Raw genomic sequence first — 27384 nt, forward strand, 5'->3', positions numbered from 1 at the left:
TATCAGACGAGTTGTCCAATAACCAAGAACTACCTGTAAAGAGCTACAGACAGACTTAGAATCGGCAGGTACAACTGTTTCAGAGAAAACAATAAGTAATACACTCAATCTCCATGGCCTGTATGCATGCTCACAACACTATTGCTGAACAAAAAGCATGTTCAAGTGCGTTTAAAGTTTGCTCAACAAAATTTAGACAAGCCTGTAAAATACTGGGAGAACACACTTTGGTCAGCTGAGACCAAAAATTAAACTCTTTGGATGCAATAAAACACACCATATTTGGAGGCCAGAAGGCACTTTATCACCCCAAAAACAATCATACCAACAGTGAAGTTTGGAGATGGAAACATAATGGCGTGGGGCTGTTTTCAACATACGGCACTGGCAAGCGTCATATAATTGAAGGAAGAATGAATGGACAAATGTACAGCGACATTCTTGGTAAAATATGCTGGAATCTAAGAGGATGATGAAGATGAAACATTGATCCTTAACACACAGCCAAGGAACCTCTCAATTTATTATTATACTTGTCCATATTTCCCCTTTTCACATGTAAAGCGCCATGGAATAAATGGCGCTATATAAATGCATAATAATACTAATAATAATTTGTTTAGAGAAAGAAAATAAAACTTCTAGAATGGCCCTGCCAATCATCTGACCTGAATCAAATGGAGAATTTATGGAATTAACTAAAGCTTAGAGTTCAAAGCCCACAGAACTTTTAGGATTTGAAGGGTGTTTGTGCAGAAAAATGGGTCAAAAATCACACCTGAGCAAAACATGCAACTAGTTTCTTCACACGGAAGGAGCCTTGAAGCGATCACCACCACCAATAGATTTTGTACGAAGTATTAAATAAATTTCAGTAAGTATGTTCAATACTTTTTCCCTGTGTCATCTCTCATTATTACATACAAGTTAATTTATAGATATCTATAGATTGATTTCTTTGCCTGTGTGGAAAGGATGAGTTGTTACTAACATCTGGTAGCAATTTCATGTCAATAGCAACTTTTGAAATATATCAAGTTTGAAAATTGGTGATTCCACCCACTGCGTATTTACACATACACATATTTTAGACATACACATTTTTTTTAATATACTACCTCCAATGTCTCTTCTGCACTACACCCAGGTTGCTGCTGTAACTTCCCAGTATTTAGAGCTTCAATGTACTCATCACACTTCTTGTACCCCGCATCCAAAAGATCCTGTTTGGCCCTTAAGAGTCCTTGTCCTGGAGTGACATCTCCAATGCCAATAGAAAAACCTCTGTTTGCTGCATCAGGGGGAGATAATATGGGGCACAAATTAACATTGGGTTCAGATGACTGTTTGAAATCTGACCAGTGTCACTTTATGTGGTAACAACTCTGGAAAGCTTCAAACAGATCCCACTGATATGTAGCAGTGCTTTTCCAAGGAAAGTTACAAAATTTATTTTTTTAGGGACCTATTCAGTTTTGAAGTGACTTTTGGGGCCTGTATATTGGAAACATTCCAAAAGTGATACTATTTTAAAAACAGCACCAGTCAATATAATAATATCTGCTTAACCCTTCACGTACTTTTCAGGAACTAATGCAAAGTGGCATAACAGGAAAGAAAACATTTATTTTTACCACCTAAATTTTGCCAACAGGTCACTGTAGCCGGTAGACTCTAAGGGCGTTATTTGGTCGTGAGGTACCATGGCAAACATCAGGACCACACAATCATGATGCCAAGGTGACAATAGGGTTAAAGAGGGATACCCCACACACTGTTAACCTTTTAGATCCTGTAGTCACTATTGACGGCAGCATCTAAGGGGTTAAAGGGTTATGGTTGGTGCCAACACTAATCTTGACTGATGTAGCAGTGTGTCAGCTACAGAGTACAGCCGACCGCTGCTGGACTGTCACCTGTCTGGGGATGCTATTCTCATATCTCAGGTCAGTAAAAATACAATGGTGTTCCTTAAGGGGTTAAACAAATACATCCTGACAATATACAATTTTTTTGTGAACAGGGCCTTAATTTTACAGATATTCCATTCCTTAAACATAAAAATAGACACATCTTTAAAGGGAACCTGTCACCATGAAAATACAATCCAACCTGCAGGCACCATATCAGAGTAACAGGAGCTAAAGAAATTGATATATAGATTGGTAAGAAAAAGATTCAGCATAACTTGTGTTTTAATCATTTACACCTCTGCTCTTTCTGGGATTTTGGGTCCAGTGGGCGGTTCCATCAGTGACTGACAGTAATCTTGCTATGCATTCTTATATAAAGAAAGCGGGTTAGTCACTGAAAGAAAATAATAATCTTTATACAGCGCCAACATATTCCGAAGCGCTTTACAATTCAGTGGTTCATATACAACAGTCATAAGTAACATAGTTAAAGCGAATCGGTCAGAAGGATTTTGATTAAAATGATACCTGGGAAGAAGAAATCCATCTTGCGGTTCTTGTTTATTTAGTGGTAAGAGTTTGTAGTTGATATGCCTGTGCTCCGGGGCGGGACTGTAGGCAGAGTCGTATCTTCCTGCTCTACACCAGAGAAACCAAGGAAAGACCTGCCCACAAGCTGGCCCGCAGCACAAACATGTTCCTCATCATAGAGACAGACTGTTTGTGCTTCGGGGCGGCCTGTGAGTAGATCTTTCCTTGGTTTCTCTTTCCTAGAGCAGGAAAATAAGACACTGCCTACAGCACCGCCCCAGAGCATGAGCATCTCATTAACTGAAAACTTCTAATACTGATTATACAAGAACCAAAAGATGAATTTCTTGATCCCAGGTATAATTTTAAGCAAAGTAACAATGCCAACCTAACAATGCCTGTAGTTTACTTAGCAAAATTCTGCTGACAGGTTCACTTTGAAGATAATACAATAATTAATGCGAAAATAATGATGACCCTGCTTGTAAAGGGGCCTTTACACATAGCGATATCGCTAAAGCGTCACCGATTTTGTGACACAGCAGCGATATAGCTAGCGATATCGCTATGTGAAATACTTACCTCCGACCAGCTACCCTGCTGTCTGTCGCTGATGGCGCGAGATCGTGCAGCTCCATTTCTCGTCGGGCGCTTCCTGATGACGCCGCCGAGCTACGCGTGGACGCGGGCGGGAGGACGTCAGGATCGCAGCGTCTGAAAGGTAAGTAACGACGGCTGCTGCGTCGCTACATCACTGTGAGATCTGCCTGTGTGGCAGCTCTTTAGCGATGCACCAGCGATCCTGACCGGGTCGTATCGTTGTCGGGATCGCTGGTGCATCGCTAAATGTAAAGGGGCCTTAAGAGTTTACAATCTACAATGAGGTGGGGGAGTCACAAAGTACAGGTGTTTACTTACAATGATGGTTCAGCGATTTTGAGCGAATGGGGGATAGATAAAGGCTGAATGATCTTGTCACCAGCCAATATTTGTAGTGCTTTTGGGCGCGGTGGAGTTTGATTGAGAATTATGTTCAGATAAATAGTGAATGGGCTATATATAAAAAAGGACTTTGATTAAAAAATGTAATAGGCCACCCTAAACAGATGTGTTTTTAGGGAGCCCATAAAACTGTTTTTAAGTTGTGGTTAGTCCTAATTTCTGGGGGTAGAGCATTCCAAAGAATTGATGCAACTCGGGAGAGTCTTGGACTCGGGAGTGGGAGGTGTGGATTAGTCCAGATGTTAGTAAGGATCCTATAATGTAAGGGCAGCCAGTGCAATGACCGGCACAAAGCAGAAGCGTCCAAGTAACGATAAGCCAGATAGATGACCCTGGCTGCTGCATTAAGGATTGACAGAAGAGGGGAAAGTAGAGTGAGAAGGAGGACAATTAATAGAGAATTACAGTAGTCAAGGCAGGAGTGAATCAGTGCAACAGTGTGGGGGGTTTTGTTGTTTCCATGGTGAGAAGGGGAGGATTCTAGAAATGTTCTTCAGGTGAAAGCGACAAGAGCGGTCAAGAGATTGTATATAGGAGGTGAAGGAAAGAATGGTGTCAAACATAATACCCAGAAGGCTCGCCTAATACATAGGCGTTGTTGTGGTGCCACACATGGAGAGGGAGATGTCAGATGTAGGGAGGTAAGTAGACAGCGGGAAAAGTTTAGTTTTGGAAAGTTTGAGTTTCAGATAGAGAGCAGACATGATGGAGACTGCAGACAGACAGTCACTGGAGTTCTGTAGTACAGCGGGGATAAGGTCAGTGGAGGACGTGTATAGTTGTGTGTCATCAGATGTCAAAGATGGTGCTGAAAGCCAAATTTGCTTACTGGACCCATAATCACAGAAAAAGCAGAGGTGCAAATGATTAAAACATGTTGAACTGAATATTTTCTCACAAAACGATAGTAATATACTCCAATCCCCCCTGTTCTATAATCATACCTGCAGATTGGACTGCAATTTCATTTTAACAGGTTCCTTTGTTTTAGTGAAATGTTTTCCAAATGTTTTATTGGAGTTTTAAATAAATGGGGAAGAAGGTGTAGGGGAGGAAAGGAAAGATGAAAAGGAAAAGAAGGAAAAGAGGAAGGACAACAATGTCCAAATGTAAAGAATACATAAAATATAACATGTTAATGCAGAAGCATATTATACAATGAATTATTACAAAGGTAAGTATTTAAGCATACAATATATTAAATTTGCTCCAAGCCAAAGACCTAACCCCAAAGGGGCCTAGGCAGGCGCACTCTGGTTTAAGACCTTAAGAGAACAGCTCCAGTCATCTAGACCATTTCCTAGCATGTTTGGCAAATTGATCATGCATATGTGCAAATTTCAGTTCAAAGGAATGATGAAGGCTAATTTTGTCTATAATATCGTTAATTTGTGGAGGTTTTGGATTTTTCCAAAGTTAAGCGATATTGTGTTTGGAAACTAGTAAAATGTGCATAATCAACAGCCTGTTAGTAGGGTCAATTTTGTCAGCGTCTAGAGAAAGAAGGGCCAGATGAGGAGACAAAATAAGTCGCGTTCCTAAGATAAAATCGATAAGATTTGAAACCTTTCTCCAAACGGGAACAATTTTGGGACACTGCCAAAACATATGCAAAATATTTCCTGGCCTTCCAACAACCCCTCCAACAGAGCGGAGAATTGTCAGGGTTGATTCTATGGAGTCTTACAGGGGTATCATACCATCTCGTTAAAAGTTTGAAGTGGGTCTCTTGTAGTGATAAGGAAATGGTAGAGGCGTACGAGAGGGAGCATGCCTGTTCAAGGTCAGGTTATTGTATGTAATTCGTTTTCCCATTTGATAATATTTTAAGTCTTGACCACTGCAAAGCTATTATTACACCACTTGTAAATATACTCAAAACTCCAGAAAATATTATGGTCTATATTACAAATAAGATTAACTGCTGGTTCAGAAATTCTTGGTGAAATAGCAAGGAACTCATGGACTTTGTCTTTAAGGATGACATATTGTAAGAAAGCAGGAGTAGTAGATTGAAATCTATTCTTGAGTTTGTTATAAAGTGTACAAAGAGCACCATCGTATAAATCTTTGAGTCTTTTGAGACCAAGTGCAGACCAAACGGGGTCAATAGTCTGATTGGATACTTGAAAAATAACTGATAAGGTCAAATTTTTTAATGTGACTTCTTTATTAGAGCCTCTTTTTGGAACAGAAAATTTTTTCCAAGCTTCAGAAATAGCGTGAAAAATTGGATGAGAGTTTTCAATTAATTTTTTATGAAGGAGTTGGTTCAGAATTAGTAGGTGAAGAGGATTATAATTGTTAAAAGACAATTCTAGTTCATGCCAAGCTGGTGTCTTATCATGTGGCCACCAGAATGCGCTTTGACTAAATTTGCAGTGTAATAAGCTGTGATATTTGGGGAACCAGCTCCACCATAAGATTTACGATTGTAGAGAATGTTTTTTGCTATTCTGGGTCTTTTGTTATTCCATATAAAGTAATTCAATGAGGCTTGGAGATTTGTAAGAGAAGAAGTGGGAACTTTTAAAAGAAGAGAGCGAAGTAGATATAGGATTTTTGGGAAGATGTATGATTTAACCATCATGAGAGTCCATCATCTCTAGATATACGAAATTCATTAAAAAGCTTTTTGGCAAGAATCTCCAAGTTTAATTTTATAAGAGAGTATATATTTTTGACAAATTTTAGGCCTAGGTGTGTCAGCCCATCAGTAGCCCAACCCCAAGGCGAGAGGCCCTCAATTTTTTCTTGGTCTATTCCCAGGTTAAAGCCAAGTATTTTGGATTTAGAGTCGTTTATTTTAAAATAAGAGACCTTGGAAAAAGTCTGGATTAGAGTTTGTAAGGCAGTGCTTGGATCGGTAAGGGTAAGAATTTTATCATTTGCATATAACGCTATTTTAAAATCTCTATGCAAGGTTTTAATTCCTGAGATCTTTGTACTATTCCTGATTAATTGGGCCAGAGGTTCAATGCGAAAAGCAATGGTGACAAGGGGCAGCCCTGTCTAGTCCCATTAGCTATATTAAACGTAGGGGAAAGATGTTTGTTGGAATATACCCTCGCCCCAGGGCCGGAGTACAAAGCCATAATACCTCCCATGAGTCGAGAATTCATTCCAAATTTTTTGAGAGTCGTTTCGAGATAAGACCAATTAAGGCGGTCAAACGCTTTCTCAGCATCAAGAGAGATAACAGTGGCTTTGAGGTTTTTAGAGGAAATGAGCTTATGTTAATGAGCCTTCTCATACCATCTATGGATTTTCTTGCTTTAATGAAGCCTATCTGATCGTTGGAAATTAGTTTCGGGAGAAATTGATTTAGTCTATTAGACAAGATTTTTTCGGAAATTTTTACGTCTGTGTTGATGAGGGATATAGGTCTATAATTAAAAACTTGGCTAGTGTCAGAATTTGGTTTAGGAATTACGACAATGGTCGCTTCCAGCATCTCTTTGGGAAATTGACCTGATTGGAAAGCTGAATTAAATACTTTTACAAGGTGAGGGGCCAATAAATTACTAAAAGACTTAAAATAATCATTACTAAACCCATCTGGTCCATGTGATTTACATTTTTTTTTTTTTATAGTTTCCAGGACTTCTTGTTCAGTGAAGGGAGAAGACAAAAAAGATAAGTCTTCAGAGTTGAGTTTTGGAAGGTTCATCCTGGAAAGGAATGATCCAATCTCTGAGGTAGTAGGCTGCAAATTAGGGTTATCCTGATTAATATTATAGAGATTTTTGTAATAATCGGCAAAAGCCTTTACAATATCTTTAGGGTGGGCCAGAGATGTACCATTAGAGGAAGTTATAGTGTCAATTCTATTCTGTTTCCGTATATTCTTAATTCTGTTTGACATGTATTTTGAAGGGCGATTTATAGATAAGTAATGCTTGCATTTTGCAGATCTAACAGCTGAGTCGTAAAAATTGAATATGAGTTTCCTTAATTGCATTCTAAGATCGGTAAGTTCTGATAATACAGCTTGTTTGCTAGAGGAAACAGGGTCGACAAAGTTCCTTTTCTTTAGATTTAATTGACTGTTGTAGGGTAAGGATTTTATCTCTGTTAACTTTTTTTTGCCTGGAGGAAATTTGGATCAAAACTCCCCTCAATACCGCATTGTAGGCGTTCCAACAGGAAAATGGATTTAGGAGGACGGAGTCGTTTTCACTAAAATAATTCTGTAAGGCTGAGCTGATTTCAGATTTGGTGGAGGGGTTATGAAGCAAAGAGGAGTTGAATTTCCACATGAATTGGGGGTGAGTTGGAGGCCCTATTGTCAATTCTGCAGTTACCGGAGAATAATCTGAAATAGATTTATTAAGTATGGAGACGGAGGAGAACATTGGCAAGGAGAAGACATCTGTATCAAGTCTATTCTAGAGGCCGACTGATGGCCATCAGAAAAATGAGTAAATTCTCTAGATGTGGTGTTCAAACAGCGGAATGAGTCGAATAGATCGTGATTATAAATCCAGCTGTTTCAAGGATTGCGATCTTTGTCTGCTGGGGGAGGTGGAGTCTAGTGTATTATCTGGCACCATATTAAAGTCACCTTCCTGAGCGTAAGGTGTCGATTTTTTTCATTAGCTTATTTAGGAAGCTAAGTTGTCTGATGGTGGTAACATAAGTATTAACTATTGTGAAGGTGTGGCCGATCAATTTGCATAGGAGAATATGATAGTGACCTTTTACGTCCTTGACTTCAGAGAGAAATTCAAAGGAAACTGAATTACCAATCAGGGTTAAAACCCCAGCTTTCTTTCGTGGGCCGCAAGACTCAAAAAACAAATGGGAAATTTTTGAGATTTATAGAAGGGTGGTTGTCTTTTTTGAACTTAGTTTCTTGGAGGCATACAACCTCAGGATGTAACCCGTTAATTTCTTTACCAATGGAAAATCTCTTCCAAGGGCTATTTAGCCCCCTGACATTATAAGACACCACTTTTATTTTCATGTTACAAAAGTGGCAAGGACCGTATGAAGTGGGGTAGATGAAATAAGGAAACCAGAGGGCACCTACCTTTGAAGAACTTAGTTAACAAAAAAAAACAAAAAACCTAAAACTGAAGACCTGTTTAAAACCGAAAACAGAAAAACACAATACAGTAAGAACAAAATTGTCCTTCAGAAAGAGCCTAGCCGGTAGGCTCTAATTCCTTAGTGGGGAAAGTTTGTGTAAGGATCCCATTAGAGGCATCCTTTAGCTGTCAATCATAACTGCACTGTTCCTAGAAGGAAAATAATCTCATGTGATATATGAGTCCATAAAGAAGTCGAGAAGAATAATAAGCAGAGTAATACACTGAACAAATAATTCACAGGTCTGCAAAAAATATTCTTTCAAGAGCTGTTTTGGTTATTCCACGTAATCTTTATGTTTTTTAGTGTGCTGAATCCGAAAATGACCTCCATTTTGTAATAGGACATCACGTTTTCTGACAATTTAAGTAACTAGGTTAAATAAGACAATACCTCAAAATAAATGAAAATAAACTCAAAATTAATTTTTTATTACAAATGTTTCATGAAAATCATTTTTTTTTTTTTTAACTGCAATGAGCACACTAACACAATAAAATCAATTCTTCTTCCCTGTGAGGCTTCTCTTGGTACATTTACGCTTGTGACTAGCATCTGTTATGTCTCTCTGAAGCGTCCAACAGTAGTCTGCCATCATTGTAATGCTCCATCTTCCCTGGTATCTTCTTTCCATCTCTTTAATGTCCTGGTGGAATCGTTCACCTTGCTCTTCACTCACAGCTCCCAAATTTTCAGGAAAGTTGTCAAGGTGGGAATGAATGAAATGCACTTTCAAACTCATCAGGCAACCTAAAACTTGAAATGCTTTCAGCATTCGTCCGACGATTTTTTTGTAGTCAGGGTCTTTGTTATTGCCTAAAAATTTCTCTACGACCTCTTTAAATGCAATCCACCCTTCTTTTTGAGGATGCGTCATGGTATTGATAAAACTCTTGATCAGCTATAAGCCTTCTAATGTCGGGTCCGACGAACACACCTTCCTTCAATTTTGCCTCCGAGAGGCCTGGAAACTTGGTGACCAAGTATTTGAAGCATTCTCCATCTTTTGGAAGTGATTTTACGAATTGCTTCATCAATCCCAATTTGATGTGGAGAGGTGGTAGAAAAACTTTATGGGGAGGAACCAAAGTTTCTCGGAGGACATTTTTTTCACCAACTGTGAGCACCCTCGGCTGCCAATTCTTCTTGGTCCAGTGATTTTGTAGGTCTCGACTGTCCCATAGACACAGAAAACAAGGGTATTTGGTATACCCAGCTTGTTGCCCGAGCAGCATGCACAAGACTTTCAAATCCCCGCACACTTGCCAACCGTGGTCTTCATATTTAAGTTTACGAAGAACCAATTCCAAGTTCTCGTAGGTTTCCTTGAGGTGTACGGAATGACCTACAGGGATGGAAGCATAAAAACCGAGGTTGTGGAGTAAAACTGCTTTGAGACTTCTTTTTGAAGAATCTATAAAAAGACGCCATTGCGCTGAATCATATTGGATTTTGAATTGACCCATCAAACCTTCGACATCGATGCAATAAACCAACTTATCTTCCTGGGCAAAGTAAGGAACGAACTAGTCTTCACGATGTCTGAACCATGAAAAAGACACTCCTGGCAACAATAAATTCTTGCTTTTGAGCCTTGATCCGAGTAACTCAGCGGCATCTTTGGGAAGATTCAAGTCTCTTACCAAATCATTCATCTCCTCCTGGGAAAACAATTTTGGTCTTGTATCATCTTCAAAGTCAGAACTTGATTCATCATCTGGTTCAGGAAAGACTCCACCGTCATCGGAGCTAGTTATGTCTTCCAAGGTAGCAGGGGCCTTGGGTACTGGTATATCTGTGCCATGGGGGATGGGACGAATTGCTGAGTGAATATTGAGGTATAAAATGGAATGCTTCCATTCTGAATTATACCCCTTCACCTTGCATGAACAAAAGTAACAATCATCACTATGGTTCTTTTGCTCTCCATAGGAATCCCATAACGGAAAGCTTTTTTCTTACCCTTGAACCAATTTCGGAGGTCCTCAACACACCGTTTGCACACTTTATGAGGCGCCCAAGCTTTATCTTGATCTCCAAGCTTTAGTCCGAAATATGCGAAGTATACTTTTTTCACAAAGTCTGTAATATTCAGCTGTTGCTTTAACACTGTATATTCACCACAAATGTAACAGAAACCGTCAGGCGAATTAATACACTTCCACTGAGCCATAATGCTAATCTTGGGAAACACGGTTGAATATGAAGAGCTAACACGAACTGAGATTAAAAAGTGTGAACAGGCAAGAAACCAAGATAAAACAAATGAAACAAGCACGGGCATGTCAGAGTCCGCTCGCTCAGCTTGCAACATATGTTGATGCTGGTTTCATTAGCTCACTCTGCAAGTTCTTTTCTTTGAAAGTTATATTTTTTTGGCATTGTGTATCTTCAATGCATTGATGTGAATTAATTAATAGTAATTTTCACTTTCATAACCCTAAGATAAAAAAAAAAAAAAAATAATAGAGAAAAATGTACTAAATTTGAAGAGAATTTTGCATTTTGTGGCAAATCCTGACGTCCGGGATTTTTTTCAATATTTTTTTCATTTTCAGCACACCAAAATACATGGAAATTAGATGAAAATAAATCAAAACAGTTTTTTAGTCGCAGACCTGTGTAATCAAAAAGTGTAGAGGCCTTTTAACCAGGAGAGAAAATATGTAGGCAGGGTCTTTCCGTTGGATCATCCCGTCTCTGAAGAGGGCCTGGGGTCTTGAGAGTTAGAGTTTCTATGGCGATCGGGTATCCTGCAGTAGGACAGGAAATCTCTTCCTTCCTTAGGCGAGAATAGGACAGTCGTCTTTCCTTTGTAGAATACCAAAAGTTTAAGTGGAAAACCCCATTTATAGGGGATATTATTTTCCCTCAAGGTGGAGGTGACTGGCTTAAAAGACTTTCTTCCTTCAATCGTATCCTTTGAAAGATCTGTGAATAGCTGAAGGTGAGCATAGGGTTCTGGAAAACCTCCTAGATATTTAACAGATTTTTGAATTTTTTTCCTTGATCTTGAAGAAGTGGACCCTTAGGATGGTACCACTAGGTAGAGCTTTATCGATATTCCGTGGTTTGGCAAGTCTGTGGATCCTATCTATGATGAGATCCTGGTCTGTAAGTGCCGGTAGTAATTTTTTGAAAATTGTCTTGACGAAGTCTTCTAGTTTATCCGGTGAGATAGATTCTTGTATTCCTCTTATTTTCAAGTTGTTTCGTCTGTTCCTGTCTTCTATATCCGCAACTTTAATTTTAAGTCTGTGAAATTCAGATTTGAGGTCATGGGTGTCTTTTGATAAATCATGTGAAATTCAGATTTGAGGTCATGGGTGTCTTTTGATAAATCAATCATCAGTGTGTTCTTCCACTACAGTTAGCTGTTTTTCGTGGTTGTCTAACCTGCTGCTAAATTTATCCAAGGTGGACTGTTAAATTTTATTTTGGTTTTCAAATGATTGAGACATACTAGATGTGATTTTCTGGGCGAGAGTATCTATGTAAGAGTGTATGGATATAACATCCAGATTTTGGGAAGGAGAAGGATTGGTGTTATCCATCTTAAATTTTGACCTTTCCGGCGAAAAGTTTGGTGAATTATCTCCATACTCAGGACTTGAAGCGTCGGCTGGCGATGTGAATTTTTCAGAAGTTTTACCAGGATTTTTCCTTTTTGATGAGAGAGATGTATCCATGACCTCTTTATGAGGAGATCTGGCCTTAAATGGGTTAACGATATCCACTTGATCTTTAAAGTGAGGATTGTAAGAATCCTGAAATTTTTGTGCTTTTTGAGGAGTCATATTAGACACTTTCGTTGATTTGGACACTGGAGTAGCCTTGTGACTCATCTTGTGCCTTTTTTGAGAATTGATATTATTGGTGATGTTTATACTGAATAAACATTAAAAATATAGAAAATTCTTGTGTCTTCCTATGCCTTTTTGCAAAAGGGACCTTGAGGAATGAGATCCACCACAGAATCAGATGGCACTTTTAATATTGTATGATGCATACAGTAAAATCCTTTATTAACTGCGCGCCGATATAGACGCGCTCCCTGTGACTTTAAATGCAGCCGTGACAGGCGGCTAGTCTTCACACAGGGCTCAGTGACGTCAGTCCCCGCTCGTAAAATATGCAACGGGGGGAGCCGGCAGCTGATACACGGCACCGCTGAAGAAAGGCAGATCACCCCAGTGGAGCCGCACAGGAGCGGTGGGGAGCGGAGGTAACATAGAAATAGGCATAAATCACAAACTATTTTGTGCCCTTCCGCCTCACAGATCTGTTATGACAGGAAAATGGCGTACTTGAGATAGGACGTTGAGATGAAAGAGATCCCTCCGCAGCCGTTATAGCTCCCGCAGCCTCGCAGGGGAATATAGCTTAATTAGGACACCCTGGGACTTCAAAAGGGTCTAAAACAGACAAGAGACAAAAAAAGTCAATGTCTTTTAATTATGCAACGAGAGAAATCCTGTCAGATTAGGCACAGGGTAGGAACTATTTTGTATCCTTCCGCCAATCAGCTGGTATATGACAGGATTTTTGTTAAAAAAACCTCCAAAAGACAATAAAAATCTTTAAAATGTGGTAGACAAGCGTGGAGATACTTTTTCTGAGGACAAGGACAGCCGGTGGGTAATGGAGGGAGCAAGGAAAGGATTTTTTCACTCACAGTCCAAAATGGTGTCACCTTGCAGTAAAATGGCGGGAAAAGGCCTCAGATTTCAAAAATGTCTTTTTTAATGTCCAAAGCTCAGACAACGGTTATCAGAATGTACCTCTGAGTAACGAGAAAACAATCCTTCCGTGGGTTATCGAAGAGAGCGATTTTCTTTTGCTTTGTCGCTTTAGGAGATGCCTCCTCAGAGATCCTGAGCCGTGCGTGTTACACCATCGCCAGCTCAGGCCATGCCCCCTGTTTTAGTGAAATGTGCCAAGTAGAGCACTACATGTGAAAAATGTTATTTCTAAACTTTTTGGTTAGACACAGAAGACTATGTATAGTTGCTGGCACTACGGAACAAATACCACGCCAAACTTGTACGTCGCTGTAACCAGGGCTATATCCCTTCTGCAGAGGTTCAGGTGAGCATTTTCTCTATAAGCAATTGGAGCAACTAGGAGAAATCTACAGAAGGTAATATGGAAAATACAGTTCATGGGTGGAGAACAGACAACAAAAGAAACACATTCAGATTAACTGAGCAGGTGCACCAAAACAAAACATAACTAAGAACAACGCTCTCCAATAAACTCTGATCGAAAAGAATTTTACAGGCAAGAAAAAAAATACTCTTTCCTCGCTCATGTCATTGGGGGAACACAGATTTCTGTTGGATGTCGTAAAGCAGAAGAAGGGAACAAAGAGACAAGACAATTGATCATCTGATCAAAATCTGCTTGCAGAACCATGTAACAGAGAAAAACTTCTAAGGATGCAAAACTGCACCGGATGGGGATGATGTCAGCGATGGAGAAATACAGGTAGCAGCCTTACAGAGCTGTTTAACACGCTCAATGGGGCACTGGCCAAAAAGGAGTTTACAGGTTTGCAGATGTGGGATGTGATTTGGAAAGAGCTCCGTTTTGTGTATAATATGAGGTTGCTTAAATGTCTATACACATCCACGAAACAACAGTAGTTTTGCATACAGTCTGGGAGAATAAGCAGGGAACTGAACCAGCGGAAAACCATGCTTTAGATTGGACCTATCTATGATCTGCAACATGATAAGCTGGAGAGAGCTTTCCCTATGAGGGGAATGACTGTCCTAAAGGGGTATTCTCAAGATGTCTTTTGAGCAACAAAGTGAAGTTTCCTTTCCTCCTGGTTCCTAGCAGTGCAGGGACTGACTCTTACTTGAGTTACAGGTATGGTATACAATAAAAATATAGTATTAGTAGAACTATAATGTTCAGCACATCTTCTGCTATAACACAATCAGCTATGATAGGTTTGTTCCAAGTCTCCACTACAATCACTGTTTACACAGATACAATAAGGCATTTGAATAAGCACATAGCTCCAGACAGTGAAGGTGCCGAGATTAGGTGACCTGCTTTGTAAGCTAAGGTGTGGTTATGTTGCAAGACACTGTGCTGGAAAGAGGTGAGTGGGATGATAAGAGTTAACTCTTAACGTGGAAAATAACCACTGTGCACTAGAGGCTGGGCTCCATGGAAACTAGCTCTACATTATAAAAGATAAAATCTCCAATTGCAGGAGAAAGACAGCAGGTAGAAAAAGCAAGTCGATTGCAAACTACTTATTTTCATGCTGTCTAACTAATAAAGGCAATTTATGAACACACGTTGCGGATTACCCTGCGGATTTTTCCATGCGGATTTTGCTAAATCTGCTGGTAACATGACCTGCGTTTTACCTGCGGATTTAGTGCAGATTTACTGCGGATTTTCTGCAGTTTTTGTGCGGATTTCACCTGCGTTTTTACACCTGCGGATTCCTATAATGAAGCAGGTGTAAAACGCAGCGGAATCCACACAAAGAATTGACATGCTGCGGAAATGAGCCCGCAGCGTATATGCTGATTTTTCCGCAGCATGTGCACAGCGTTTTTTAATTTACATAGGATAGAATGGTACTGTACAACGCAGGAGAATCTGCTGCGGATCTGCAGGGCCGGATCTGCAGTAGAATCCGCAACGTTTGCACACACCCTAAAGCCTGCTGGAGGCACCTGGATGAAGAAGATCTGCTTTCTGTGGACGCCAAGCTAAAACAGAGTGGCTTAGTGACTGCAGAAGGGCTATTAGCTTGTGTAAAAACTTAGACTTTTGGTTTACTGTTTGGAAACAGCTCTACCCATGGTCTTCTGTGTACCTCAATAACATTAGAGAGGAAAGGGAACCATACATTGCACACAAACTTATAACATGACACAGTGAATCAACCACCTCTCAAGATATAGTTTTAGAAAGTCATTAATTTCCTAATGCGGAAGATTGCATCAAGCAAAATTTTAAAAAGCATGTATTAGAAAAACATTGAAAAAGCATCTTTTTTTTTCTAATTTAAAGATGCCATGCTGACAGCTTTCACTTACACAAATATACTGGTGCCAGTCTAGCCAGGCGGGACATTGCATCAGCAGCCTCAACTTGTCCCCAGTCCCTCAGAAGGATATAGAAAATGTTATTCTTTGAGCCAGAACCCAAAGTTCCCTTGTCCATGCTACCGCACATCAGATCACTGTTCTGAATAGTCACATCTGGGAAAAAGAGAGTAATGTGACAGGTAAGTAAACAAAACATTAGTTGGATGTTATTGATAATCAGTTTCCTCATAGGGATTAAGAAAAGATTTATCAAAATTATCCTTTGCTTAATTTGACTCAGTTTTTCATGATCACAGTAGCGGAGAATTACTTAAAAGCAACCTTTGTCCGTCACTTCACATTAACTCAAAGGGAACCCGAAAGCGGATATATGCCGCACATTTCATAGGCAGCATGTATCAGACTAACTACAGTATATGATTTCAGCCTTGTATGTTTGACTCAACGCTGCAGCATTTCAGGGAAACACATACTTTAATAGCTACTAGGGACAGACTCGCACAGGAGGCTAGACGGCCAGCCGGGTCGCCGGTGGCGTCTCTCCGCCTTCTGCCAGTTACGGTCAGGTCTCCGCCTACACACGTACAGAGAGGAGGGAGAGACCCATCACTACAAGACAGCAGGTGACTACAAGACACTGGGGACCAGCCTGTACAACCAGTCTCCAGTGCGGTCCCTGGTGACTTTCAAAAGTAAGTTATTCTCTGCAGCGTTCCAGAATCAAACATACAAGGCTGAAATCATATAGTGAGAGTCTTGATCCATGCTGCCTGTGTATCTTGTAGCAAGTATCAGCGTTCACTTTAACAAATAAAGAAACCGTATCATCTGTTGCCTCCATGACTATGAGCCTAAGGAAAGGATCATGACAAAGGCTACGACACAGAAAATGATATATTCAGGTTCTTTGGTCCAGCTGTTTCCAGATTTGTCCCGCTTAACCCTACAGAAAAGATGGCTCCTAAGATGCTTATTGTCAATTTTGAAAGGCCTCCATATCCTTACAAATGGGGTTTCTCCTTTGCCCTAATAGCCCACAGGGAGGGAATTTCAGTGACGTTATGCTCCTTGAAGGACCTTCCAGCTTTTTGTGAAGCTATGGGGATGCAGATCCCCAAGATTGAAAACTTGTCCTCATCTCTCATGAAACGCAGAGGGGCCTTTCCGTTCCTGGCATTGTAGGATACAACTGGGTGGCCCATTTGTGCATGATCCCCCACCCCCAAACTACGGTTGGCCTCAAGTCATCCAAACTCATTACTGTGGACAAATAAGCCTATCAGGTTTCCAGTTTCTCTACTGGGTCCTATGCAGTTTACGAGGGATGTTTGGCTTTCGAGTATGAGGAGGTTTAACCTGTCCTCTCCCAATTCGCCAATGATATCATTCATTTATCAACCTCGGATATCAAATAGTATGGATCCTAAAGTGGTTCACCCGTGGATTTCAGTGGGATTGTTCAGATTTGCAGATCTGGTAGAGGGGGACACGATGGAGGTTCCCTCTTTTGACAACATCAAGTCATCTAAATTTGCCATCTTAATATGGAGTTCTTTCAGTATATGCAGATTAAACATCTTGCTTTTTCGTTCTATGGAGTATCGAAGGTGTCTTTAACGTCTGATTTTGAGAGGCTTTCCAAACGAGGCCCATCAACTAAGAGATTAATATTAGATATATATAAGACTATAAATTGTCCTCAAGGAGGTCAACAGTTAAAACATCTGTCCATAAGTAGATGGGAGTCTATCTTGGGGAAGGGGCTGTCACCTCAGATCTGGCAACACATTTGGGAGAAAGAGGCCAAATCTTCTATTTGCACTCTCTATAAGGAGAATCAGTAAAAAACACTGATGTTCTGGTATCACACCCCAGAGCTCCTCCACAGATTGAATCCACAGCTCTCGAACCTCTGTTGGCGTTGTGGCTCTGAGGTTGGCTCTCAGTATCACATTTTTTGGTCTTGTTTGGAGATCATTAGTTTTTTTTAGAAGGTGTTAGAGCATTAATTCACAAGGTTCTTTTTGTGGAGGTTGAGTTGAACCCAGCTATCTTTCTCCCAAATGTCTCTCCTTGCTAGACTGTTACTCCACATTCTTACTGCAGCAAGGTGCTTAATAGCTCTTAACTGGAAGCAGAACTCTCCCCCCTCTAATCAGTCTGTACTGAACAGAATTGCTGATATTCGTAGGATGTAATATATGACAGCCTTGCTGGGAATGAGAGTGTACAGATATGATACAGTTTGGGCCCCTTGGGACTATTATTGGGCTCAGATTAGGTTTTTATTATATTATTTCTTCTTTAGGACTTGTGCCTCTCGCCTCCCATCCCTTCTTGTATAAGTCTTGCCTTTTTGCGTGAGGATGATTTATCGGGTAGTAGTTTAATGGATGGAACTAGCTCATAGTGGTGTTAAATATTCCTTTAATAGGAAATATTCCAGATTTTTGATACTTAATATATCACTTAACGCTTTGGTTTTTCACCATTAGGGGGAATGACCCCTTATATATTTCAGTTTACTGTACTCTATCTGGAGCTCCTTCAAATCTATTTGTTCTTTTCACTGTTTTCTGAAAAATGTTCAAAGTGTAATTATTTGGACTTTTGTTTTCAATTATTACAATATAAAATTCAATAAAAAAAATTACAGTTTAAAAAAATAAATGAAAATAAAGAAACAGTTGGGAGGGACAAACTTCCCCCCCCATCTTAAATGTATATATTTTGGGCTAAAAATTTTTACAATTGGGTTTCTTTCAAACTTTGCACCATTTGACTTTTACAGATAGTTTGCTTCTTAGGACTGCTGGCAGCAGAACGGTTTAACCAACAGTCAACAGTGAACAAAAAACTGGTTTGTGTCATCACTTTACAAGACCGGTAACTTTTTGATTTTTTTGTGTCCATGAGATTGTGTGACAACTTTTTTTCTGCATGTAGCTATACTTTTTTTTATTCATAATTTTAAGGTTCATACATTTTGATCACGTTAAGGCTAGTTTCACACTAGCGTTGAGGAGGGCTGCAGATGGCAGCTTACTTCCTCGTTCTTTCTTCCGTGAAGCTCTGCCTACTGCGGCGACCGCACGGAAACGCAACATTTTGTTTTAACCCCAGATTTTATATTTTCACACAGGGAATTGGGTAAAAATGGCACCAAAATTTGTTACAATTTCTGCTGAATGTGGCAAAATACCACATATCTGGCTGTACAGTACTGCTTAGCCACACTGCGTGACTCAGGAGGGAAGGAGTACTTTTTGACTCTTGGAGAACAAATTATCGTAGAATAGTCTGTAGACTTCATATACAAAGCCCATAAGTACCAGGAGAGCAGAACCCCCCCCCTCCCAAGTGACCTTTAACTCCTTGGGTGTTTTCCCAGAAACAATCAGCAGTGAATGTTGCAGAGTGAAATTTGCAAGTCTGCCATTGTAGTGCCTCTACATTGTAGTGGCCAGCTCATGCTGCTGGATACATTTACCCCGTAAATTAAGCGGGTTTTCATCGCTAAAGAAATACCAAACATGTGGACGCCAAATCTGGACTAGGCACACTGTGTTGGCATCTGCTCCAGTGGTCTTTTTTTCTTTTGTCTCATTGGGGGACACAGAAGCTGCGGGTGTGTGCTGCTGCCTCTAGGAGGCTGACACTATGCCATGAAAAAAATGTTATCTCCGCCTATGCAGTATACACCCCTCCGACAGGCTGTAGGACAATCAGTTTTGCTTAGTGTCAGATAGGAGGTGGACAGGGGTCTCTTACAAGACCCATGCCTACCTCAATGTGCGTCATTCCTTTTCAGGTAACCATGGAGGGATACAGAGTAGAGCGGCTACATCTGTATTCCCACACCGGGATTACGAGTACGGAGTGTACTGCCATCCCGTATCCTCAAATCCCATTGGCAGGAACCTAGCCCCTAACACGGACAAGCGTTCAGGTGATCGTATCTGGTCCTAACCTTCACCTCTCATCACTCGCCCTCTAGAACCTGATGATCGAGTGAGACGCCCTGCAGAAAAGATTTGGGACAGCAATCTTTTCGTCAGGTAACTGCTCCCTGTCACAGGGGGGAGCTGAAGGTAAGAGGCTGCAGCATTTTTCATGGGATAAAAAAAAAAAGCGCTCTTTTTCTTGAATTTTTGGAGGGGATCACTGTTACCCTGTGCTTACAGCCCGTGGCTCTAACTTATCTTAAGAGCCAGTACCTGCTTCCAAGCACTGCAGGAATGCAGATTGCAGCGCAGGCTCCAATCCTTCCTCCCGCGGCGGTAATATGCTCCTGGGCTCCAGTGGTCATCCAGCATGAGCGCATCCGATGTCAGATCCCGGCTTCCGGGGTAGGCCCAGCCCTCCGGGGTCCTCTTCCGAGACCGGCGCCATCTTGGTGCTGCAGGAAGTCTGGGTCTGGGCCCCGCCCACCGGTTCCAGGAGGGGCTAGAGGGCGGTTCACCTCTCTCTCTCCCCTCTGCCTTCGGGCAGCAGCTGCGGTGGGGACACAGGACATGGGATGTGAGTACTGCGCTACAGTTGTTGCTCCCTCACCCCGCTCTTTACCCCGATTGTGGGCAACCATCGTTAAATATTTTGTATGTACCTCAGGAAATAAGCTTCCTTCGGGTCAGTTCTCCCCACTCTGCTCAGAACGCAGCAGACCCACTGTATTACCTATGCTAAAGAGCAGGTGCAGCCCCCCACCTTTCCTGCCAGGGAGCTGGATGAGGCCGTCTTGCCTGCCGCCCAGGAGTCAGTCGTTGCCGCAGGAGACTGGAGTGTCCGGGATGGGCCTCTTCCTTATCTAAATCCGTGGTTAATCTTACCAAGGTATCACAGTACCTGGTAACGGTGCTTGACAGATTGCCACCTCGGACTCCAGTGGACACAGGTGCATCAAAGGAGTCCTTTTTCTGGACCTTCTAAAGGCCGTAAAAGGTTAAGACAGGACCACCAACCCAGGTCCCCTTCTTACTCCATCTCACCGCCAGAGTTTCTCTGGCTGTCTGCCTCCTCCCTATCCTCCACAGAATCGTGTGAGGCATTTTTAGAGACATGCTCGGAGGAGGGTTCTGAATACGGGCCAGAACAGCCTAGGGCGTCAAGGATATGGTCCAGTACCTCATTGCTGCAGTCAGTCAATGAGACCTTAACATTAAGGACGCCACATCGAAGCCTAAGGATCAGGCTCTCTCATTTAAGCGGCATAGGTCCCCCTCCAGGGTCTTCGCCACCCACAGGGATTTTGAGGAGGTGTTGGCCAAGGAAAGGGAAAACCCGACCAGGCGGTTTCAGAGGGGAAGCCATTTTGGGATCTCATATCCAGATCTCACTACCAACGACTCTCAACCAAAACAGTCCCTCCACTCACCAGTGGGGCACCCCTGGAGGATCCCATTGATAGGAGGGTAGAATCCCTGGCGAGATCCACATTTAAGGCAGCAGCCGCAATATTGTGTCTGGCCTTTGCCTCAGCTTGCGTAGCTAAGTCGGTGTCAAGATGGGTCAAACAGCTTAGACAGGGCATATTGGCCGGGGCCCCGCCAGCAGAACTAGCGGAGTTCGTAGACCGAATCTCACTGGTCGGGAAGTATATGGTATCAGCAGCTTTGGATGCCGCATCCTGCGCAGCCAAGCATCCAGCAACAGGGTAGCTGTCCGGTGAACGGCCTGGCAGGCTGATTTGTGCACAAAGAGATCCCTAACCAATGTGTCTTTTCAGGATTCCCGACTTTTTGGTCCAATGTTAGATCAAATCATTAAAGATGCAGCTGGGGGCATAAGCTTCCTTCTCCCTCAGGCCAGGTCTCGTCGATAGGATTTGGCCTTTCGTTTGAAAACCTTTCGTCGTGCCCCAACGGCAGACACCTATGCTCAGGGCCCACAGAGGTCGCCGGCGCCTAGGGACAGGAAGGTGGTGTCCTTTCAGGCCTCTCCTTCATGGCGCCCTCGCAGATCCCACAGCAGAGCAACCAGGTCGGGGCTAGGCAGATCCTCTTCAGCCTGACGCCTGCAGGGATTACAGCTCCCTTCCCAGCCCCTCTCCCACACTAGGGGGCCGCCTTCTCTTCTGCAGAGATGTCTGACGGAGTTCTGTAACGGATACCTGGGTAAGAGAGGTGGTATCCACAGGATGCAAGATGGACTTCAGCGCGCTTCCGCGAGGCCGTTTTTTCTATCTCAACCACCAAGAGACGCTGCCATGGACTCAGGTTTTTTTGCGGCAATCAACTCTCTCCTAAGCGCAGGAGTAATCATCCCTGTTCCCGAGCAGGAGCTTTTTACAAGCCTTTACTCAAACCAGTTTGTAATACAAAAAAAAAAAAAAAAAAGAAAAAAAGAAAAAAGGGATGGCTCGGTTCGTCCCATACTAGACCTCAAGAAGTCAGACAAATGGGTCCACCTACGCCACTTCAAGATGGAGTCGATCCGGCCGGTGATTGCCTCTATGGAGGATCAGGAACTCCTATGCTCCATAGATATTCGGGACGCCTACCTGCACACGGCCCTATTTTTCAGGGACATCAAGGATTTTTGCACTGCGCTGTCCAGCAGCAGCATTCCCAGTTGGGGGCCCTACTATTTGGGCTGGCAACATCCCCAGAATTTTTACGAAGATTATGGCAGCATTGGTAGCCATATTAAGGGTCAGAGGTACAGTATTAGTCCCTTATGTCGATGATATTCTCGTCAAAGCACCCTCCTTCGATCAGGCTCAGGAAAACCTATCTGCGGTTCTAGTCACGCTGTCCCGGTTTGGTTGGCTCTTCAACAGGGAAAGAATCCCGCCTTACGCCAACACAACGCCTAGAGTTCTTAGGGATGCTAATCGACACCCGCCGCTCGAGAGCCTCTCTTCCCGAAAGGAAGTGGATTACTCTCCGGCAGGGAATTTGCTCTCTGCTAGAATCCCAACTCCTATCTTTTCGCACTGCCATGAGAGTCCTGCGGAGGATGGTAGCAGCCTCAGAAGCAATACCCTATGCCCTGTCCCGTTCCAAGATACTTTAGAGGGACACCCTCTTTCAGTGGTAAAGGTCCGTCTCTTCGCTGGATCGCCCTTAATCCCTCCCATTCAGGCCAGACAGTCCCTCAAGGGTGACTGACCTCCCCCCTTGTTTATCTGGAGCAGTCCTTTTCCCCCCTGTCCACTGGCAGGTGACAACTACGGATGCCAGCCTCATGGGCTGGGGTGCGGTATTCCGTCACCTGGCGGTCCAGGGGCGATGGAGGCGGCGAGAATCCTTTTCAGGCGGCAGTGGTGAGTTCTCCGACCTGAAATGCTGGATGTTTCTGTCTTCTCCCTCCCAGGGACTGCTTTTGGACGTCCCATGGTTTCTGTGTCCCCCAATGAGACAAAAGAGAAAACAGGATTTTGGTTACTTACCGTAAAATCTGTTTCTCAGAGTCTCCAGAGGTATTAATCGGTTAAGGGATTAATCGGCCCCGATCAAGCACAAAACTGGCCAGGTCTGATACTGCTGGGTGTCAGCTGTCATATACAGCTGACACATACAGGTATCGCTGCCACTGGGCAGTGCTATTGGGTCGCCCTCACACCCAGGGCAGCGGGGTACCCGGTAGCGGGCTGGTGTCAGGGGGAATGTGTCACAGCAGCAGTGACCCGGTCCGTGGCCCTGGGCGCCCAATATCAATGGCGGTGATGTTAATGGTGTTACGGTTTACTTGAATAGTTCGTGACGCCACCCGTGGTGTTTGGCAAATAAGATGTTGAGCCAACGCTGTGTGCAGATCCACTGGGACTGATGGTGTGGTGCAGCAAAGATGGTGTAGCTCCCCACAGGTAGAGCTGTAGTCCCAGGGCAGTGTGGGTGCAATGGATGAGGAGAGGCGCAGAATGGTATAGATGCTGGTACCCAGATGTAGCGGTGCTGAAGGTGTTAGTGACGAATGAATGGAGGACACCAGGGCTTGTAGTTTCAACGCTTTACTCACAGTTCTTGGTAACCACTGGTGCCTGCCTCCGTGCCGTGTCCTCCGGGGTAGATACTCAATCAACCTCCCGGGCAAGTCAGGGTTCTCCTCTCCAACACTCCGCCAACATGTGCCTTTCCTGAACGACTCCTCTATTGCGCCTTTTAGTGTGAAGAACTCCAGTACCGTAGTTCTCTGGAATTCCTCCTATCAGATGTTCCTAGAACCTTACTTGTATAACAGACAGCTGTAGCCTCGATCGGGGGACTCCCTTTTCAGAAGTCCTGGCTCTCTATCCAGTTGCTGTTGTGTCCCAAGTCTTTGATCGGAGTAGTGCATTTACAGCCAACTACTCCACCGGTGTCTGCTGCAGAACCATAAGTGTCCATACAACCTCGGGGACCGGGCCCCGGGCTTGCGCTGAGAACCTATACGCAGGGTTCCTCTTCCATACCACAACTCCTCTCTGTTCTCCTACTCCTTCGTTCCACGCTGTTCCTTCTCTCTCTTATGGAAGCTTAGGTTGCAGGTCTACGTCTTTCTCCTTCTCTTCTCTTTCCCGTGCCAGCTGGCTCAGATCACTGAGGCAGCTGCAGCACTCTTTTTAAACTGAACTCAAACTGAACTCAAAACTAACTTCAGAACTGAACTCCTCTCGCCTGACCTCCCGTCAGACTGACCTACAATTCTCAACTTTCCCTCTCTTTTATACTAACTCCACCCACCTCCCAGCATATCTCGTGTTACGAAGCAGGGTTCCACGAAGGGTGCTCTGCTACCCCCAGCCTGAAGCTGCTAGGCGGACCTACTATACTATCCTGTGTGTGGGATGCAGGTGTTGGAGCATGGAAAGGAGTTCCCAACTTACCTAGGCAGTGGGGCACTACACCTTAGGAGAAGGTGCAGTACCTCTGTGGCGACTGAGCCTCAGGGGCGCCACACTATTCCCTTTCGTGGTTTTAAAATGACAATGAGGGGCTAAGTACCCTTAACGACCGCCGTTTTAATGTGCATCGGCGGTCGTTAAAAGGTGAAAGTTTGAAGGTAAACAAGACTTACAAGAGTCGTTATGGCACAGATCCTCTCCTTTTCCACAGTACTGTTTTCCCTTAGTACGCAGGTTGGCACGAACCGGATTATCCACACTTGGTTGCAAGATGATGCTGAATATCTGCTTTCCAGTCCACAAAGTTACAGGCTATGAAAGTGAAAAGAAAAGGATTGTGTGAGCTACAATTCACAAAACCTGCAATAACCATTCATGCTACTTAACCTGGACAAATACCTTCAAGATTACTGGATGGGGCAGACGGACTTTTATCTTCTCATCTTTACCGACTAAGACAGATGCAATAATTTGGCAAGCTTTGGAACGGTCAAAAAATGTGTCCTTGAGAGTGAGGAGATAGGCCGCTGACAAAGGTGGAAATTATTAAAACAATCTTGTGGAGCTTTGTATACAAAGCACATTTATTAACAGTAGATAAAAAGATTAGACATATAGAAAACAGTTCCATGCAGAATAGCTCAAGTACAATCATTTCACTTAAGTGTAACGATTCCAAAATGAAAAACTCCAATGATCAGTCATTCATCTACGGAAGCTTCATCCTACGGACCAGTGCATCTTTTTTTCTAATACCACTCCACCATGCAAAGAAAATAACCAATGGTTTTATCATATGATCAAATACTGTGCACCACGTGTGTGAATATCGCTTAATGTGTTTATCCTGTTTTTTGGAGTAGTGCTGACCTTTCTATTATGTAGTAATCTTCATTCTTCTCATCAGTAGAAATCTAGTATTCTGCACTGGTTTCTGGCTGTATTTATTGTAGACTGCTCGAGTTTTCGTATTTTATTTCCAAGTTGGATGATGCATTTATACTTGCAGGGGCAGTGTGACCTCATCGTTTGTACTTCTGAATTGTTGTGTAATGTTCACAAGCAACTCTGCTGATAGATTCCTTCTTAAAAGGAATCTATCAGCACAATTTCACACCCCAAACTATTTATATGTGCATATTGCTTTTTAATGGACAACTCCAACAAATAAAGTCATGTGGCCAGTCTGAAATGCAAATGAGGTTGAAGATCTATGGTAGATCTGAAGCCACTTTCACTCCAACTCTATTCCCCCATATAGGATTGCCTCTTCTTCCTGCTCAAATGGGATATCAGATGATGGTGATGGCAGCTATATAGAAGATAAGCTACCCCAGACTATGGTGCTGAAAAGGAATTTGTCAGCAGGATTTCACACCCCAAAATATTTTTATGTGCATGCAGCTCTTTCTTAGACTAGTCCAGAAATACGTTTCCATGACCATTCCGTTCCTCCATTACTCAGAAATTAACATTTGAATTGATAAGCAAATGAGGCTGGAGAGCTATGGTAGATCTAAAGCCACTTTCATTCCAACTCTGGTCCCCAACTAGCACTGCCTCTTACTCCTTTGCATGAAGTCACACAGCATAGAGGCTGGTAGTCAAGAAAGAAGAGGCTATGCTAGAAGGGGAAAGAATTTGGAGTAACAGAGGCTTCAGATCTACCATAGCTCTTTAGCCTCATTTGCATATCAATTAAATTGTTGGTTTCTCATTAATGGAGGGGCGGATTGGCCATGGAAATATACTGCTGGACTAGTCTATGAAAGCTGAATGTAAATATTAATAGTTTGGGGTGTAAAAATCTGCTGACAAATTCCCTTTAAGCACCACAACCCGTGGTAACTCATCTATATATCTGCCATCATTATCGTCTGATCTCACTGGATGATCTTGTTGATTGGTGTCCATGTTTGGCCATTCTAAAACTTTTTCAGGAAACCGCTCTGTGGGCCTCACATAGGAAACGTAATTCCTTTTACTCATAGCCCTATTGTCCATTGCTATTAGGTACAGTTCAAACTGCCCGACATTACTTTACAAGAACATCACCTACCTGTAAGAAAGTCCTGAATAGCAGCAATAAGTGGCTCCCCATTACGTGGCGTGACCAGGTTAGCTTTAGTCTGAAAAACATGTTAAAAATAAGTATTATACACACAAACACAAAAATAACCCATCCATGACAAGCAAATCTTTCTTTTTTGTTTTTCAAAAGTTTTTTTTTTGAGATTTTTAAAATATAACATAGGTGAAATGGGGATGGGATAAAGGGGAATGGGTAATGAAGGATTCATCATCAAAAAATGAGGGGAAGGGGAAAGGAGGAGAACTTAGTTTGTAACATAGTAAGGTACAAAGGAAACAACAATGAATTATGTTATATTGTCTATTTAATCTACAATAACTATAACTATGGTAACAGCAAAAAAAACCAACAAGGGTATGTTCCCATGGTCAGTAAAAGCTGCGATTGGACGTTGCGTACATCCGCAGCGTCCAACCCGCAACGGCCAAGTGTTACAGCATAGTGGATGGGATTTCAAGAAATCCCATGCTCACTATGCGCTCCGACACCTTAAGCTTCCCTGCAGAGAGAGACATGCGGTGCGCCTTTCCAGGCAATAGCATGTCTATTTATGTAGTGGAGACGCTCAGCCTCGGCTGCGTAAATTACCCATAGACTTTCATTAGATGCGGTAAAACCGCACCATCTTCCTAGTCACATGCGTATTAAGTGCGGGAATGCAGCTTCCTACTCATGTGTACCAATTTACATAATGGTATACCTTGTTTTAGCCCGAAGTACACGTCCACTGCAGTTCTCACGGTCAGCTGACCGCGAGAAATGCAGTGCACGTGACCACCGGGAACAAGGTTATCGCCGGTCACTAGCATCAGCTTCAAGTTCTCACGATCAGCTGATCACGAGAACTGCAGT

General features: G+C 42.6%; 1 protein-coding gene across 1 annotated transcript in view; it reads right to left on the reverse strand.

Moving 5' to 3' along the window:
• Window positions 1-27384, reverse strand: part of POLR3A (RNA polymerase III subunit A) — a 205050-nt gene that overhangs the window by 83734 nt on the left and 93932 nt on the right. Inside the window, exons 12-16 of the mRNA XM_073571227.1 lie at window positions 26500-26569; window positions 24840-24967; window positions 24614-24752; window positions 15605-15769; window positions 1119-1291 (exon numbers count right to left, since the gene is read on the reverse strand). Of these exons, the coding sequence (XP_073427328.1) occupies window positions 1119-1291; window positions 15605-15769; window positions 24614-24752; window positions 24840-24967; window positions 26500-26569 (675 nt within the window). The remainder of the gene's footprint in view (window positions 1-1118; window positions 1292-15604; window positions 15770-24613; window positions 24753-24839; window positions 24968-26499; window positions 26570-27384) is intronic.

This window comes from Dendrobates tinctorius, unplaced genomic scaffold, assembly GCF_039654945.1.
Source record: "Dendrobates tinctorius isolate UK_male_01 unplaced genomic scaffold, ASM3965494v1 ptg000028l, whole genome shotgun sequence".
In the NCBI taxonomy this organism is placed as follows: Eukaryota; Metazoa; Chordata; class Amphibia; order Anura; family Dendrobatidae; genus Dendrobates; species Dendrobates tinctorius.